Source organism: Erithacus rubecula (assembly GCF_903797595.1).
Source record: "Erithacus rubecula genome assembly, chromosome: 18".
NCBI classification, from domain to species: Eukaryota; Metazoa; Chordata; class Aves; order Passeriformes; family Muscicapidae; genus Erithacus; species Erithacus rubecula.
Window position 1 is genome coordinate 7105591 of NC_136670.1, and position 16624 is coordinate 7122214.

Consider the following 16624-nt stretch of genomic DNA (forward strand, 5'->3'; position numbering starts at 1 on the left):
CTGCCCGTGCCAGGCTCTCGGCCCCCTCTCGGTCCAGCGTCCCTCCCTCCCTGCCAGGCCACAGCACCACACGGCCCCGGGCAGGGTCTGGCCACGGGCTCCCGTGTCGCAGTGCAAACAGCAGAGCCCGTCCCTGCTGCCCCCACGGGTGAGCACGGCCACTGGGGACGGAGCTGTGGGGAGGGACGGGGGGTCCCCAGGCTCCCCGCCCGCTGCCGGGCGCTGCTCCCCTGCTGCCCCCCAGCCTGCCACCATCAGACCTGCTGCAGCTAATAAAGCTCTTTAAACGAAGCCTCTGCGGGTCTCTGCTCTGTCTGTGGCACTGCAAAGGGACACAGCTTTGGCACTGCCTTGGGTAAAAAGGGGCAGTGCTGACACTGCTGGGCTGGGGCCGGTGGGGATGGGGATGGGCATCAACATCATCACCTGCAGCTGAGGGTCAGAGCTTTAAAAAGCTGCAGCAGGGGAATCCTGCCCAGCCTGGGAGCTTCTGCCCTGAGGGGTGCAAGATACAGCAAGGTCCCAGGTGAGCTGAGGATGCTCCATGCTGTGGCTATGGAGTGCTGGGTGGGCTGCCAGGTGAAATCCTGGCATTCACCTGGGCCCCCAGACCAGATTTCCAGCCTGGTGGTAGGTCCTAAAGCAGGGTGCTAGCTGTCCCTGGGGCCTGGCTCTGCCTCTCCAGTGGGAGAGCAACTCTCAGCACTGGCAGTCTTCTGGGAGGAAGAGAGATTGGGATGTATCAGCCACCAGTGCAGCAAAACACATTTTCCTCTGTGGAAAAGGAAAACCCAGGGATATGCTAGGGAGGGCAGGAGACTGCAAATCACCTCAAATGGGGAGTAAACAAATTGCTGTGCAGCATAGTGATTTGTAAAATCTGGAGGTGAGCTTTAACAATAACAGGTTTTATTAGAAGAGATTAATTCTGCTGAGTTTATAGGAAATCTTGAGAGCAGGAGTCGAGGAGAGAACGCTGCTAGATCTGTGTGTAGCTCAGCCAGGTGCCAGGGTGTGTGTGGGACTGTGTCCCCAGCCCTGGGTGTGGCAGTCTCCCAGGGTCCTGGCTGGTTTGTGCAAGGAGGAGGCAGCTGGACATGGCTTTCTCAGCTCTCTGATCCCAGAGAGGGTGGCTGGAGCTGGGGAAGCCACCCCAGAGTGTTGGGGACTGCTTGGTGGAGGAGAGTTCTGGTGGGGAAAGCCCTGGGCTTGTGAAGGGACTGAGCTTAATATGCAAGTCACTGCTGGGGAGGAACCAGACTCATGAAAATGCCATTTCCACGCAGTCCCTCTCCCAGCCATTATCCTGCCTCAGACAAAAGCAATTTACTCAGCCTCCAATAAAGCAAGGGTGATAACAAAGCTGAGAGGAGCTGACTGTGACAGGCAGGACAGCCTCTCCTGCCACCAGCACCCACCTGCTGGCTGGAGCTGAGGCTGTGGGGAGAATCTCTGGGCAGCACTGTGAATCACAGGCTCTAGGTGGGGTGTCCCAGTGCAGTCAGCTGTGCCAGAGCCCTGGCTGGGTGATGTGCTTGGTTCCTGGGCAGTGATGGGGCAATGCCACGCCTGTCCTGCAGGATGGCAGCCTTGGCAAGGGCAGGCTGGGTTCTTGGAGTCCACAGCACAGCTGAGCAGAGCGAGGCTGGATGCAGCATCTGCACCTAATGGATGAGTTTTGTCAAGTGCTACAACAACCCAGAAAACTGCACCAGCCCCAAGGGCACTTGGAAACCAAAGCCAGTATTTCACTCCCTGCCTGCCCTGTCAGAGCAGCTCTGAAGGCTCCTTTGTATAGAACCCAACCAGCGTTAAGCACTGAACAGATATTAAAAAAGAGTAAAGCTGACCTGCAGCCCTGTCCTACCAGATAAAAAGCCACTGACTTGTGTTTTCCCTGGAGAAGCAAACAGGAGGAAAGGCTGAATAAAAACAGGGAGACAAGGGGAAGCCACTTCAGCTGAGGGATTGGCAACACAGGCAGTGCCCTTAGGCCCTCCTGCAGAGACTTGTTTTGGATATTCACCCGGGATCCCAACAGTGATGCACAAAGCCTGCTCCATATAACAATCTATTTATTGCTTTGGTTTTGTATTTCTGAGTTTGCTTCCAAATTTAGTCAATATCTGCCCTTTTGCTTCACTTGCATAGATCTTCCCCAAGTGTCAGGAGGCAGCTGCTGCCAGGAGCTGCTCGAGTGAAGCTGAGGGATCCAGGAGCTGGTGAGGTCTGGGAGCAGATGAGCAAAGCAGTGCCTGTGGATAATCTCTGCAGCAAGAGCCTGGGGATGTGGGAGCTGGAGATCTCCTCAGCAGGGAGAGTGAGGTGACCCCAAAGACAAGTCATCCCCTACTCACTGCACCACGTTGCACCTGCTTTGACAAACCATGGCACTACTGGGGTGCTCACAGGCACTGTCTGACCACAGACAGATGCACAGGCTGTGCTGGGCCACAGGCAGGTGCTTCCTCTAATTCTCCCTGGGGTGGGGGTTAGAAATGGCCTGAGAACCATGATCTGGGTATGGGAGAAGCTCTAAATCACTCCCAGGTGTAAATCAGGGCTGGCTGATTCTCTACAGAACCTCACGGAGTGAGAGTACAGAGCACGTTTGGCCCCCTCCATCTGGTCTCAGCAAACTGCAGCTGTGAGGAGCAGCCCTGATGCTTCTGAGAGGACACGTTGCTCTTGCCAGTAGCACAGGTGAGGAATTTATTGGAAATGCACTTTAACTTCTGAGATTAACTGCTTTTTAAGAGAACAGGTTTATAGTGCACCCCAAACAAGATTCTCTTCCTAGGAAGGGTAAAGGCCAGAAAAAGCTTTTGCTTTGAGTTGTCAATCACTGTCCAGCTGAGATCAGAGAGGTGGGGGGGGTGCTAAAGGGGCATGCCCCCAGGGATCAAGGGTTAGGAAGTAATTTCTGGAAGATGACTCACTTTTCATACTGCAGAATTCGGAATAGATGTGCCATTTTCTCTGTATGTGGTGCTGGTGAGGCACAAGCCAGGAGGAGTTTGGGTCCTGTACCCACTTCATCCTCAAACACCACTTCAAAAAAAAAACCCTTCTGCCATGGGGAGGTGTCTCAGCCAGTGCCCCAGACTGGGCAGCCCTTCCTTTGCTCCTGAACCATTTGGCCCTCAGTGATGATGTCTTCCCAGGCGAGCTCTATCCTGGTGGTTTCTCTTTCCATCCCAGCTGCTGTGCAGGTATGTCAGGAAGGAGATGCCTCCTGAGTGCTGCTCCTGGGGCCCGTGGCCTCCTGCTGCTGCAGCCTGTGGAGCAGGAGCAGCACGTTGTCTGTGAGCTCGTTGCGCGGCCGCCCCATCCCGCTGAGCTTGACGGGGCGCAGGCTGGGGTGGGGGGGCTCGTACCCCTCGGGGCAGCACACCTCACTCAGGAGCAGCCAGGTGCTGTCAGGGTCCACGTGCATCAAGTGCAGGAAAACACTTTGGAAAACAGCAGAAAGAGAGGAAAGAAGAGTAAGGACAAGGCCTTTTGGTTGGCACCCGACGGGGTCATTAAGAGCTGGGAAAGCCTTGATGCTGTTGGTAACCTCTGGCAGCTGCACAAATTTGGCTCTTTACAGGGGGAAGTGCAGTGGCCCCTGTGCCTGAGAAAGCAGCTCTGTGTCTCACACCTACTGGCAAGTGGGAGAAAAACATTTATGATTCCACACAGTCACTTATGGACATCAAACAAGCAGCTGGTGCAGAACTGACCTGGGTTTGGTGCTGGCACTGTGTGAGCTGCTGCTGGCACAAGCATAAACCTGCCTGTCCCACATGCTGGGGAGGGGACTGTGGGTGACTGCAACGTGCAATGCATATCTGGGATCTTTTGGACAACAGCTCCTGCAGAGATCTTGGGAGAAGCTGTCTGTGTCATTCACCACTCTCTCTGGTTTTGGGCAGTGAGGGAGTTAACCCATCTGGGCTTCTCTGCCCTTCTAGAGGTGCCAAACTCAAGAGTATTTGGGGACAGCTGCCCAGGCTGAGTCCCAAGGGAAGCTCAACGTTGTATTTCAGGGCTTTTTGCTCAAGTGATATCTCCCACCACCCCAAGTCTTTATTAGCTGCCTCCAAATTTTTGTCCTTCTGCACTGTACCTTTCACAAAGCAGGATTTTAAACCAAAACCAATCACAACCTTCACTAACAACAGAACAAAAGAAAAGAGGAATCTCAACTTCCTCTGCAGATTTACTGCTGTGTTGATCAGTTTTCACTTTGCATTTCCATACCTCAGTAAGATGGGATTTGCCTTTCCAGCATGCCCTTCACACAGGGCTCCAGCTGTGAGCTGCTGGGACACAGCTGCTGCTGAAGAGCAGGAAGCTCAAGGAGTGAAAGGGCAAATGCTGATTTGTGTGACCTACACTTACCCACCCCCTCCTGCCAGTTCTTCCTGCAGCAACCTTTGGGCTTAGCTAGGTCTGTGTCAGGGTTTAATGCACAGAAGGTGCACTGGGCTTAACTGGTATTAAACCCTCTGGCTGTGCCATGAACAAAATTAGACTGGAATTTGCAAGGCTCCTTGCTGAATGATGCTGAGTGCTCTGTGAGCACCAAAGTCACTCAGGACTCACTACACCTATGGCAGCTTTCTAAAGTCCCAGTAAAGCCCAGCCATGGGTTTCCAGGTCTCTAGTTTTCAGTGAAATCATGAAGCTGTGAGGAGAACAGCTGCCAGGTCAGGAAATGGGAAGAGAAACCAAGTAGGTCTGTCTCTGCTCCCCCAAGAAGAACAGGACTGAACTTCCTCTCTAAAACCAAAGATCACTTGCTACAAAAGCCACACAAAATCCAGATCTGATTGCTGTCCAAACTTCTCCTGGAAGAGCTTTCATCCCTAAAGTGAGGTTGCTTCCAATGTAAAGCAGGGAGAAATCCCTTTGAGAAGCTCTCCTCTGAAAGGGAGTGCAGTGCCATGGGTAATGTGAAAGAACACAGAAATGAGATGAAGGTAGGAGAGTTCTCCCTCTCCTCATCACCATACCCCTGTGGATGTGACTTGCTACTCATACACAACCAAAGCTCTTGCTTTTGCCTCTCTGCCATTAACACCTCGCCTGTCCCTCAGTGCAGGTCTCTGAACAGCAAGAGGGGACATGTCACCACTGAAGCTGCTGGCAATGTCCCTTCCCAAAGGTGCTGGCAGTGCCTATCTGCCTGCTCCAGAGAAACCAGTGGGAATGTGCTCTGCAGTGATAGCTGGGCTTGGCAACAGCTGCCTCAGCAACACCACCTTTTTTCTGTGAATTGGCCAGATGCAGGTGAGCTCACAGGACTCCTCAAACCCCTGGCTTTGCTCCTGCAGCTCTGCTGACTGGAAGGGGAGGGCTGGCCCACCCAGTTCCAGCCCAAGTGAGGGGCTGGCAGGGTACAGAGCTCTCACTGCTGCCATCCTGGCTCCAGCTCTCCAGACACTGCCATGCCCTCAGCCTGGCTGACAGTGGGAGCACACAGCTCTGTGTGCCAGCAAACACCAGCTCCCAGTGGTTCCACCCAGTTTTCAGTGGGCAGCTGCAGAGATAATCCTTGCTCCTTATGGCTGGGATGGGAGCAGGCAAGGACAATGAATTGCTGAGAAGTGAATATGGGAATGGGGAATATTGTGCAGCAGGCTGCTGATCCCCAGCACACACACAGCTGTAGCTCTTACACTCACAGCACAGACACTCTGCTCTCCAACCTCTTCCCAAGCAGTTGCTCCAGGGAGGGTGATCCTCAGAGATTATCCAGACCCTGGAGAACTCACTGCCTCTGGTGCACATAATGGCTCGAGGTTGTGATTATCCATGATAGCCTGGAGTGCTCTGCAGCTTAAAGAACAACTTGACTTATACATTTTCAAACTAACTCTGGGGTAGTTTCCAAGCAACCTGTTTCCATAGCAAAGAATCCTGGGGTTAATCCAAGTTTGTTTTCTGTTGTTGCCTTTTTCTTTTTTCTCCTTTTTTTTTTTTTTTCTTAAATATCACTTTATTGAATTTTGCCTTGAGCAGGTGGCTGTTCTGGCATTCTTCAATCCAGTCTGGGAGTGACAGCTGACAATGAATAACCAACAAACCACACAAGCAAACCAGAAGAGGTAAGCTGCATAATCAACCTCGGTATCAAAAAAGGTCCCAAAATAGCTCATATTTGTCTCAAGTGTCCTAAACCTATTCTACTAGCACAGAGCAATTTGGCTATTCTGTTGCCTTGTCTTTTCCCAAGCTCTAAGCAAAGCCATGGCACACTGAGCAGACTGGCAGAAGGACAAGACTTCCTGGCTTTCTATCCCTGCTGAATGTTTAACTGGATACAGCCCACCACATGCTTTGGTAAGAACTGAGGAAATTATTTTGGTGTCTTAGAAAAAAAAAAAAAAAAAAAAAAAAAAAAAAAAAAAAAAAAAAAAAAAAAAAAAAAAAGAAAAATCCTATCCCAATTGCTGACTGAAAGGTCATGGGCTGCAAGTGTTTAGTAGGAATTTAGTGTAAATTTCAAAACAGTCACTTGAAACTGAAAGAATGGAAAACTACTTGTCAATTTTGACAGGGGCCAGTGACAATTTCCTAATCTCTTTTCCTTCAAGGTTTTATTCCCTGAAGTGAAAAGCTTGTCAGGGATGATGCAACTTCATAAATTGAGAGAAGCTGAGATTTACATACTGTGACTTTCAGTTTCCACCATCTCTCCTGGCCTTGTTCCCAGTGGCAGAGCCCCTCTTGCTCAAGTCTTTCTGGGCACTTCCCCACCCTTGCATGGGCTCATCTTCTTCAATCATGGCAAAGATTTTTCTAGTGCTCTTTGGCATTCCCAAACTCTTCTTCAGTAGGTTTGGTCCCATTGGTGATTTTGCATTTGATTTTGCTTCTTGTTTGGTTTTTTAAAAAGCACTGGATAATATTCTCCTGGAATACTCCCAGCAGTCATCTTCTAGTAAAGCCTATTGTTATTGTCCCATTTTCTCTTCCTCAGATGTGCTGGAGTTCTTTTTTTCCCAGCATCTATTTTTGCCTGTTGAGTATTGCATGAAACTGCAGTTACAAAAATCACTTACTCCCACTGCTTCATCTAATAAAGCTACAGGGTCCCATAAATGGGATTAAGCAGACTCCTTGGGGCATGATAACATCCCTGAATGATAGCCAAACTCCCTTTTTCCTTTTTCTTTGTGTGGCTCAAGCACCTTGGCCAAAAATTCCTGCTCAGCCCTTTGCATGTCTACTGAATCCTCAGTCAGTGTATGATTTTTGGAGCCACAATTGACTTTGCAAGTCCTGACCTTGCTCTTGACAGGTCACAACCCATCAGTTGAGTAAGAATCCTAGGAGCTGAGCAAAGGCCAGTTAGTATAAATCACCATGGCAAGCTGATTCCAAACATCCTTTTACCTCATATGATTTCTGCAGTGATAAAGCTGAATTATGTGACGTACACTGGCATTCAGGCTGGGGCTAAGATTAGTTCTGGTCTATCTGTTTTTAGAAGCATTTAAAATGCAGAATTTCTCATGTATCAGGCTGATAACACTGCCCTTGCTTAGATGGAAAGGGCCTTATGTGTGACAGCCTGTGTCAGTTCCTGATTTAGGAGCTGATTGTTATGGTCCAAACTAATTTTGACTTTTCCAGTATGAAGCCTCATACCAGGGAAATACAGTTAAAAGTGAGTATGATACAATGAACTCTGATACATCGAGGTTCCAAGACCAGGGATTGCACAGGAGACTAAACTGAAAAAATTAAACCCAAAAGAAAATTCCAAATGCTGCCATGTCTGTAGAGTGAGGCCAAGCATGATGCATGCCTCAGTGCACACCTGTGTCTGGTCAATGGAGTTAAAAAGGAGAAAGCAAGGGTTTCTATGAGCAGCTTGGTTCACTGACATGTGTGATGTATGGTGCATCAAAAGCATGGGGGGAAGAGCAAAACATATAGCATTTTCCCCTTAAAATATAGTAAAAGTAACATAGAGGGAAAAAAATGTTAGTTGCCCTGAACTTTGCTGCCCTTTTGCTCCTACAAGTGAGCTCACTTCACCATACAGCTTCCAACAGGGCTCGTTTCATATTCCCCCTACCCCTGCTGTTGGGGGGAAATTGCACAGCTTCTCAAGCTGCTTGGTTAATGATTTAAAAGCTTCAGATTCCAAATATCTAGATAAATCCTGGTGTTCTGCTTTTCATCCAGCACTGCCAGCACAGACTGAGACATTACTGCATTAAGGGGGTGCACTCCCACAGCATAGAGCCCCTCTGCAGAACAAATGCTGCTGGAGCCTGCTGTGCTGCTGTGAAAGCCTCCAAGGTAAAAATAAACCTGCTCCCACCCGCGCAGAGATACAAACAAAGGAATGCTGCAGCTCGGAGAGCACTGCCTCTGAACTGCTGCCCAGCCACACAAAGCCCTTCACACCCTGCACCCCCGGGAGCCTGTGCTTTGTGAAAGGGAATGGATGGGCCGCGCTTCCCTTTGCTTCCCTTTCCAGCAGCCTGCCCTGGAAATCCGAAACCGCAGAGCCTGCGGAACCTGCTGCTTTCCCCTCCCCTCGGGGGAGGGCAGGGCTGGCCGCACAGGAAGCCTGGGGAGGGCTGCTTTTCACCCCCATTCTTCGGCAGAGGGGCTTTCTGATTTATGTCCTGTGTTCTGTACTTGGACTCGTTTTGTCTCCTGAAATCTCTGGCCTTGGTTCCAGGTGACAACATATGACAATAGTGATTTCTTATCCTGACAGCAGAACATGCTGAGCAGGGTTTTGTACACCAAGCAGCAAAGTATATCTGTCAACATTTCCTAGAGCTGGAGTGTGTTCACCTAAAGTGTCTTTGCTCTTTCAGACTCTTCCAGCCTTCTCAGAGCAACACTGGTGCCAAGACTGACAGCTTCCCAAACAAACTCTGGTCCACCTGGCAGAGCCTGGGTTGGAGCCCAGGGAAATGGAAGGATAACAGAAGTAAATCCCCCAGCCTACAGAAGGTATTAAGTGCTAAAATACAAGGGAATGCCTGGCACATCCTTTTCCATAGCTGTCTTCCCTCTCCAGTTTGATGCCACCAGTGGACCAAGAGCCTCAAGTATTTGGTTAGGAAAAAAGCATGCAGCACATCTTCCCCTGTGTCCCCAAATGCACTGCAAGGTTACCTGTAATGTCTGCAAGCTGACAACTGACCACTCTAACTCGTTTTGGGGAGTAAATGATACTTCACCACAGAAAACTACCTTGAGAGGCCCTGTTGTACAGGACTTGAACATGCTGGAAGGTGGAACAGGTGCATAAGGAATGCTCCCTCTGTCTCCCACTGTTTGTACACCCAACACACCTGTATTTAAGAGACATTACCTCTGGGCAGCTTCTTGCAGTTTCACAGGTTGCTTGGCACTGAGGTAAATCAGGCAGGCATCTGCCACTTTATTCAGGTCACTCTCGCCTGCAGAAATGGAACAGGAAAGAAGGGTAGGAGGTGACCTCCTCAGCAGCTGCTGCCTAATGGAATCAGCTCCAAATTGGCAGCAGAGGCTTCAGAGCCTTTGAGCTGTCTGACCCGGAGCTCTTCTGACCTTGCCTTTTAAACATCTTGCTGCAAAGCCAGGAAAGCAATCAAGGGCACTGAGAGGAAAAGAGCAACTAGCCAGCAAACCTTCTCCCTCATCAAAGTCAGTGCCAAAAATTTCACTTGGGGAAAATTTCAGTTTCATTCAATAGAAGAGCACGATGTGCTGGATTTAAAGGGTCACAGAGATAAGCCCACAATAGAACCAGTCAAGCTAGCCAGAAGTCTTATCTGGGCTCCAGTTTGTCCAGTAAGAATAAAGTGTGGCCCAACAGGCCCTACAGCAATGCAGGGGCTCTGTTGTGTACCCTGTTCTCATCCACAAGTGGGAAAAGCAGTCAGATTTTGCATGTGGTAGGAACCTTCTCTCCAATTTGTCTCCTGGGGAGAAAAGAGTACCCAGCACCTCTTTAGAGAGCTCCCAAAGAGAAGATCAGGAAATCAAGTCTGTGGGCAGCAGGAGGAGAAGCAGGAAGTTGAGAGGAGGGAGTAAAGTCTGGCAGAGATCCACACAACCTGTGCTTCCCCTGGTACTCACCCATGTCCAGCCTCTCACAGAGAGAGCCCAGGCCCTGCAGCACAGCCAGCTGCAGCTTGAAGGCCAGGGTGTGGCTGTACACAGGCCCAGCTCTGGCACTCACTGGGGCCTGACTGAGGAGGGAACTGGTCAGTTTGGGCAGGACATCTTTGGAGAATCTCTGCCTCAGGAAGTCCCCACACGTTTGAGCCAGGGTACACAGCACCTAAGAGAGACATCAGTTACAGGGGATAGTGCACACACTGGCCTGGGAGCAGCTCAGTGATCCACACCAGCCTGGGGATTCAGACATTCACTCTCCCTGGAGAACTGTTTTTTGCAGGTGAGAGTATTGTGACCACACCCACCCCAGTTCCCCCATAATGAGCAGAAGGTGAATGTTTGAAAGGTTGAGTGAGCTGCATCCTGCCCTGCAGTGTCACCTGGCTGACCTCCTGGCTGCCCTTCCCTCATTAGCACAGGAAAGGTAACAGCAGACGTGCAGTTTCACTCAGAATTAGTGGAGGAGTCTCTGATGGAAAATGCCATTAAGTATCATTATATCCTTTAAGTCTCTTTTGTGGTGCAGGCATCCCATCCTTCCAAGCATGTCAGCAAGCAAAAAGGCCAAGTGACCACAGAAAAGGGCACCCAGCACTACTGGTGTGTGCCCATGATCAAACTCAGACTGGGTAGAGAATGGCCTTAAATGCATGTAAAAACAAAGGGGGGTCCATGTGGCCAGAACACTGATTTGTCCTTTGGAATTTCACTGAGCTCATGGTCTCATTGTGCAGGACTGAGATGCTGCTTTACACTCATATGACACTTCTAGTGCTGGAGTTTAGTCAGGAAGACACTCTGGAGGGAACTCATACAGCAAAACCCAAGCTGAGTTCAAAATGTAATGATGACTTGAACTTTCCAAGAGTTAATTAGTTTTTGGACAGTAATCTCTACCTCCTTTTAAGGCAGGTACATGATAGGTATGGCTATTCTGAGATTCTAGTGCAAGGCTTCTAGAATGTGGGGAATGAAATTATTCACGCTGAAGGATTCTAAAATGAATCTCACTCTGCCCAGCAGACTAATTCCTCTGTAATGCTGAGGCTGGCAACCTCTGGAAACATGCTTTACTGGCCAGCCTGTGAGCCAAGAGGAGAAAGGAGCCAGCTGACCAGGTCAGGAGCTCTTTAATAATGTCATTATAGGGCCAAGTCTTTGTTCAACCTCTCCCCTCCCTTGCCAATGCCTCAATCATGAAATGTTCCCCTATCTTCAATCTGAGACTTCCAAGTTTATGTCTCCAGCAAGGCCAAGCTGCACTGTAGGGTGCCCCTAACAGCTTCTCAGGCTGTAGAGCTGTTTTTCTCATCCCTACAATAATCATCACCATTGCTTCTTCCCCCAGCAACAGCATCAAGGTTTATCTGTGGACAAGCTGCAGTGAGAATGGTACAAACCCACCCACAGCAGAGCACGGTGACCCCATGCTCCAAACCACATTTAAACATCACTGCAGGAGCTTGGTGCTCTCTCCTGAGCTGCAGCACTGCCTGAGCCACCTCCTGCCCAGTCCCCAGCTGGAAATGCTGCTGGCAGTCAGGGCCATACCTTGAAGGCTCTGAGCACTGCCAGAGGGTCGTCGCCAACCAGCCGGGTGACGAGAGCTGGCCAGACACGGTGAGCCATGGGAAGCAGATGGTTTCCATGAGGATGCAGCATGGTTACACAGAGCTCCAGCACATCCAGGACCTGGGCAGGAGGGGAGGGAACAGACTCTGAGTGCTGCAGTGCCAGGCATTCAGGTGGATCCCAGCATCACGTCAGGAAGTTGGGAGGAGGGGTTGAACAGCAAAGGGTGCGGTTTTACCGCAGCAGGAATGGGGACAAGTGAACAGGGCTTAGAGATCAGGCCTGCTTGGAAAAGGACAAGCACTGCAGTGACACAACCTGTGCTGGGTACAGAGCTGGGCAGGGAGCAGGGCATGATTCCTGCCCTTGTCCCACAGGCTGAGCTGCACACTGGGACCCCACTGCAGCTGTGGCAGCAGGATCACCTGGCAGAGCTGGGGCTGCTGGGATGAGAATCTGGGTTATGCCTCATTTTTCTGTCTCACTTTGCACTTTAAAAGGAGGCCACCTTCAAAGGGTTTTCATAATTAGAAAAAAGCCAGGCTTTTAGCCCTGCTTATCATCACCCCAGCTACTTCAAAAACATTCATCAGCTTGTGCACTGCAGCCTGAGGAAGGGGGATGGGAGGCACAGATGGAAGAAAGACGCTTCTGTTTCCTCCACCAAAGGACAAAGCACAAGACGTAACTGTCATGAACATCAAGGAAAAGTACCTAATACAAAGCCACCCTTAAGATTCTGTTCTGCCTGGCTTCCATTCCTAATCCAGAGCATTCCCAAAAAGCCATCTCCCTTTCTCTTGCCAGCTTTGGAGGAGCTGTCCTGCTCGAGCATATGGTAGCACAAACCTGGGGATGGCAGGGAGCCCAACGTGCATGGCACACACACTGATGAGCTACCAGCCCCTTCATGGGCACCATCTGTCCCTCAGAGGCGGCGATTACCGACCTTCAGCCGCACTCGGAGGCTCCCGTCAGACAGCAAGTGGATGCACCTCTCCATCACATCCCTGGCCAGCTGAGCATGGCTTGGCAGTGGAGCTTCTCCTTCCATGTCAGAGTTGGGCTCTGGATTAGCAAGGGGAACCTCATCTGGAAGACAAAACCATTACTGAAGTCATGAAAATGACTTGGGAGCTCTGGGAGATCACAGTACCCACAATCACTCTGCAAATTCCTGACTAAGGCCCTTTGGCATTTTTTAATGTGCTTAGATACAGTTAAGCCTATGAGTTCTGTGAGTTAGTGTCAGGTTCAGTTAAGAGTGTAGGGCTAGGGAATGTTCGCTTTCTTTACTGGACAATGCAGCTGGTGTGACATTTGCAGTCTCTTCTCACCGTGGACTTATTTTCCATTGATTTTTATTAAAAATGAAAACCCTGGGTATTTAAACATGAAGTATTTAAAGGTCAGGATTGCAGCACAGCCCAGTGAAGACTAAAAAGTTCCCTATATGAATGTCTGCAGTGCCTTCCAAGGCCAAGTGAGAAGGGAGCAGTGGCATCAATAGCCAGGAGAAAACAGTACAGAGATTCCCAAAGGAACATGAGGAAAATGCACAGGATCCTGGAAGGGGGAAACATTGGGTCCTGAACCCAAATGAATTGTTATGAGGTAAGAAAAACCAGTGTGCTTGTGTCTCAGAACTGGAGAAGCCTTGATCTGCAAACATTTGGCTCCCCCATAAACAGAACAAAGTGAGAACACCCAACAGCACTTTACATGAAAGTCAGCTCAAAGACCTGAGACTGTCAGCCTGGTCCCAAGGCCCCCACAAGACAAAAGGACACCTCAGAGGTCACAGTCTCCCTGCAAGCTGACCATGCTCCTGTGCAGCCATGCTCAGCACTGACCTGTCTCCTCCTCCTCCTCCAGGTCAGGAAGATCACCCTCTGCGATGCGCTTCTGGCTGACATAGTCAAGGAAGAATCGTTCCACTTCTTGACTTGTCACCTTGTGCTGCCCCTGGGACAGAGCCCTGCTCTGCCCCTTGTCAGTCTGCCTTTGCTGGTGCTCCTCAGCGCTGGGCATTCCAAACCACTGCACTGCAAAAAAAGAACTGACATGTCACTGAGCAACCACGATCCCCTCCTGCAAGTCAACAAGGTGCCATGGATTCCATGAGAGACAAGATGGTTCTCACAGCTCATGGGACTGCACCTGATTCAGGCACCTGCTGTCACATCCTAGTCACCTCCTTGGTAGTATGGCAATGTTAAAAAGGAATACATGCCATATGCTCCTACAGAATGTTCACAGGAGCAGTGAATCCATCCTTTCTCAGCCACTGAAGGCCATGCTCCTGTGAAAGGCTGCAGGCCACACAAACTGGAGAGGGAAAGCTACTGGTGATCTTTGCTTGAGCCTTGCCCCAGCAAGCAAAGCACCGTGGCCACCACACTAGAATACCTTGGCTACCTGGAACCTCCCATGGCAAGTGGAAAGGTCCAAGACAAGTAACCCCTAGTGACAGCAAGGCTGAATTGCACAAAGCAAACATAATTTTGGTACCTAGAGCAGTCATGACTGAGTGGAGGACCCTGAGGAAGGTGGAAGCCTGGCTATTGTAAGACTGATCTAGTGCAGATAGGACATCTTGGATTACATCTTCTACCAGTGGCAGCAAGCTGGCATCCGAATTCCTCAGCATTGTGTCCAGGACCTGGGATGCCCGTGGCTGATACGCCAGCTGGCGCAAATTCAGGGAAATGCCGTTCACCAGATAGTCAGAATTCTCATTGATCAAACACTGCACCGAGTCATAGCCACAGGCCTCACATATGTCTGCCAGTGTCCCCAGTGCTGTCTCACTGATGAGCAGAGTCCTGTCACCAGCCTTTTCCAGCACAGGGTAGAGAGCTGACAGCAGCAGCAGCCGGAACTCCTTCCCGAGGACAGCGGCAAAGCAGCCAACACCCTCCAGCTGGATGCAGATCTGCCAGATGTTGCTGTTCATGGTGCGGGTTGTGACTGGAGGCTCTGAGGACAGGAGGAGAACGCTGCTGGACACCCCTCCTGCACGGACAGCGAGTCCCAAGTGCTGCTCTGACTGCTCAGGGCTGCTTTCCTCTGAGTCAACGCTAGTGAACAAATACCAGTTCGCCTGGTCCATGTACTCATCCAGAATGGATGTTATGGACCCTTTGAGATCATCCACATTCAGTGCAGCTTCCCTCTCCTGCAGGAAATCCACTCCCACTCCGGCAGCTCCCATGACCAGCTCGTTGAGGATCATGGCTGCCTGCTTTCGGTACAGGCCAGACTCGCTGTACAGCCCCATGAAGTGATCCACAAGCAAGTAGAGGTTCCCGTAGTAGCCAAGAACACGACACACTTGCTGAAGCAGCTGGAAAACCTTCTCCTCCGTGAAGAAGCGGAAGTATTTCTTCTGGCACCTGCCCTTCTGCACACCCTGCTGCAGGGGGCCTGGTGGCTCAGAGCGCCGGGCCTCCACTATCTTCACATCAGTCACGTCCAGCTCCAGAACCTGCACCAGCGCCTTGGACAGGCGCTGCAGGTGGGACATGGAGTGGAGGACAATGTTAATCTTGGGGCCCAGCAGCTTCAGGTAGCCAAGCAATAAGCTCAGAGTGGAAACCTTGCCCATGTCATCCTGAGAGTTCATCAGGCGGGGAAGAGCTGTGGCGAGGGAATGGAGGTTCTCAGAGAGGACGTCAGCAAGAGCCCTGTTCTGTGCCACAATCCTCTGCTCTGAGATCCCTTGCAGAACTTTGTTACACCTGCTCTGGACTTCGCTGTTTTCATCATTAACCAGCCCAACCAAGGCCTTTAAGAGGTGACTGAACGAGTCCACCAGTGACTGACTGCAGTTCCTCAGTAAGTGGTGGACCAGCTCCACCAGCTCCAGTCTCACCTTCCAGTGGGGGTGAACTGAAGAAGATTCAACCACTTTATGTAAAAGAATAGAGAGTTTTTCAGCAGTACTTTTAGTCCAGTCAGATCCTCTGTGGATCATAAGCTCTGATATTCTGCTGTGTTCCACTGGCAGCTTTTCCTTACTCTTTGGGATTCTGGCTAGCTGTTTGTCAGCCATGACCAAACCAACAATCAGATAAAAGAGTCTGATGGCAGAAACGGTGGTTTTGTGACCTTGTTTGATGTCTCCAGCAATGATTCGAGACAGTGCAATAGAAATCCCGGGCAGAAAAGAAGCAAACAAATCCCCACATTGCTGTTCCTCATCTTCATCCAGGTGTCGGTGCTCCTGGCAGTCACACTGCAGAACCAGGACCTGCAAGCACTCCAAAGCAGAGATCTTGATTTGCTTTGCTTTTTCTTGCTCTGCAAGTGTCAGTAGCAAGGACACAGCGAATCCTAAGAGTGGAAGGCTGGAAGGCTGGTACAGAGACAAGATAACATCCCCATAAGCAGAATGCATCAGGGTGTGGAGTGCCTGGATCACAGCCAGCTTCAGCTCCTCGGACAGCGGGGCGGCTTTGCCCGAGTTGGGAGGGGGAGCGAGGCAGGTGCAGAGCTCAGAGAAGAGCTCCTGCAGCAGCTCCTGCTTCTTCACGCACGTCGCAGCAAGCACGGAGGAGATGCACTGCACCAGGCTCTGCAGCAGCCGCTCCTGCTTGGGCCCCGGCACCCGCAGGGCGAAGCGCAGCGGGAACAGCACGTACTCCTGCAGCTCCTGCAGGGCCGCGCCGCTCACCCCGGCCAGGTGCGCCTGCAGCTGCCGCACGTTCTCCACCGTCTGCGTCCGAGTCAGCTGCACGCAGACGGGGCGCAGCGCCCCGAAGGCCGCCTGCGGGGTGTCGAACACGGCCATGCCGGGGGAGCGGGGGCCGCGGGCGCTGCCCGGGGCCGCGCTGGGGCCAGGCCGGGCAGCCCCGAGGGTGCCGGAAGTGACGCCACGCCACCGGCGCCACAAAGCTCCCGCGAGGTGGGGCGGGCACTGTGAGAA

General features: G+C 51.1%; 1 protein-coding gene across 1 annotated transcript; it reads right to left on the reverse strand.

Annotated features, from left to right (window-relative positions):
- Positions 1-2058: 2058 nt before the first annotated feature.
- TTI1 (TELO2 interacting protein 1) lies at positions 2059-16549 on the reverse strand. Its single transcript, XM_079321601.1, has 7 exons — positions 14209-16549; positions 13551-13742; positions 12647-12789; positions 11677-11817; positions 10084-10288; positions 9335-9422; positions 2059-3452 (listed from the first exon to the last, which is right to left on the reverse strand). The coding sequence occupies exons 1-7, from the start codon at positions 16487-16489 to the stop codon at positions 3218-3220; spliced, it is 3285 nt and encodes a 1094-aa protein (XP_079177727.1). The 5' UTR covers positions 16490-16549; the 3' UTR covers positions 2059-3217.
- Between the last annotated feature and the right edge of the window lie 75 nt (positions 16550-16624).

Bases quoted from the DNA above. Each gene is read 5' to 3' on its own strand.
- TTI1 (XM_079321601.1), bottom strand. From the start codon at position 16,489: ATGGCCGTGTTCGACACCCCGCAGGCGGCCTTCGGGGCGCTGCGCCCC. The intron at 9,423-10,083 runs GTGAGTACCAGG...CCATTTCTGCAG, and splicing joins CTGTGAGAGGCTGGACATGG to GCGAGAGTGACCTGAATAAA. The intron at 3,453-9,334 runs GTAATGTCTCTT...TGTTTTCCAAAG, and splicing joins CTGCAAGAAGCTGCCCAGAG to TGTTTTCCTGCACTTGATGC.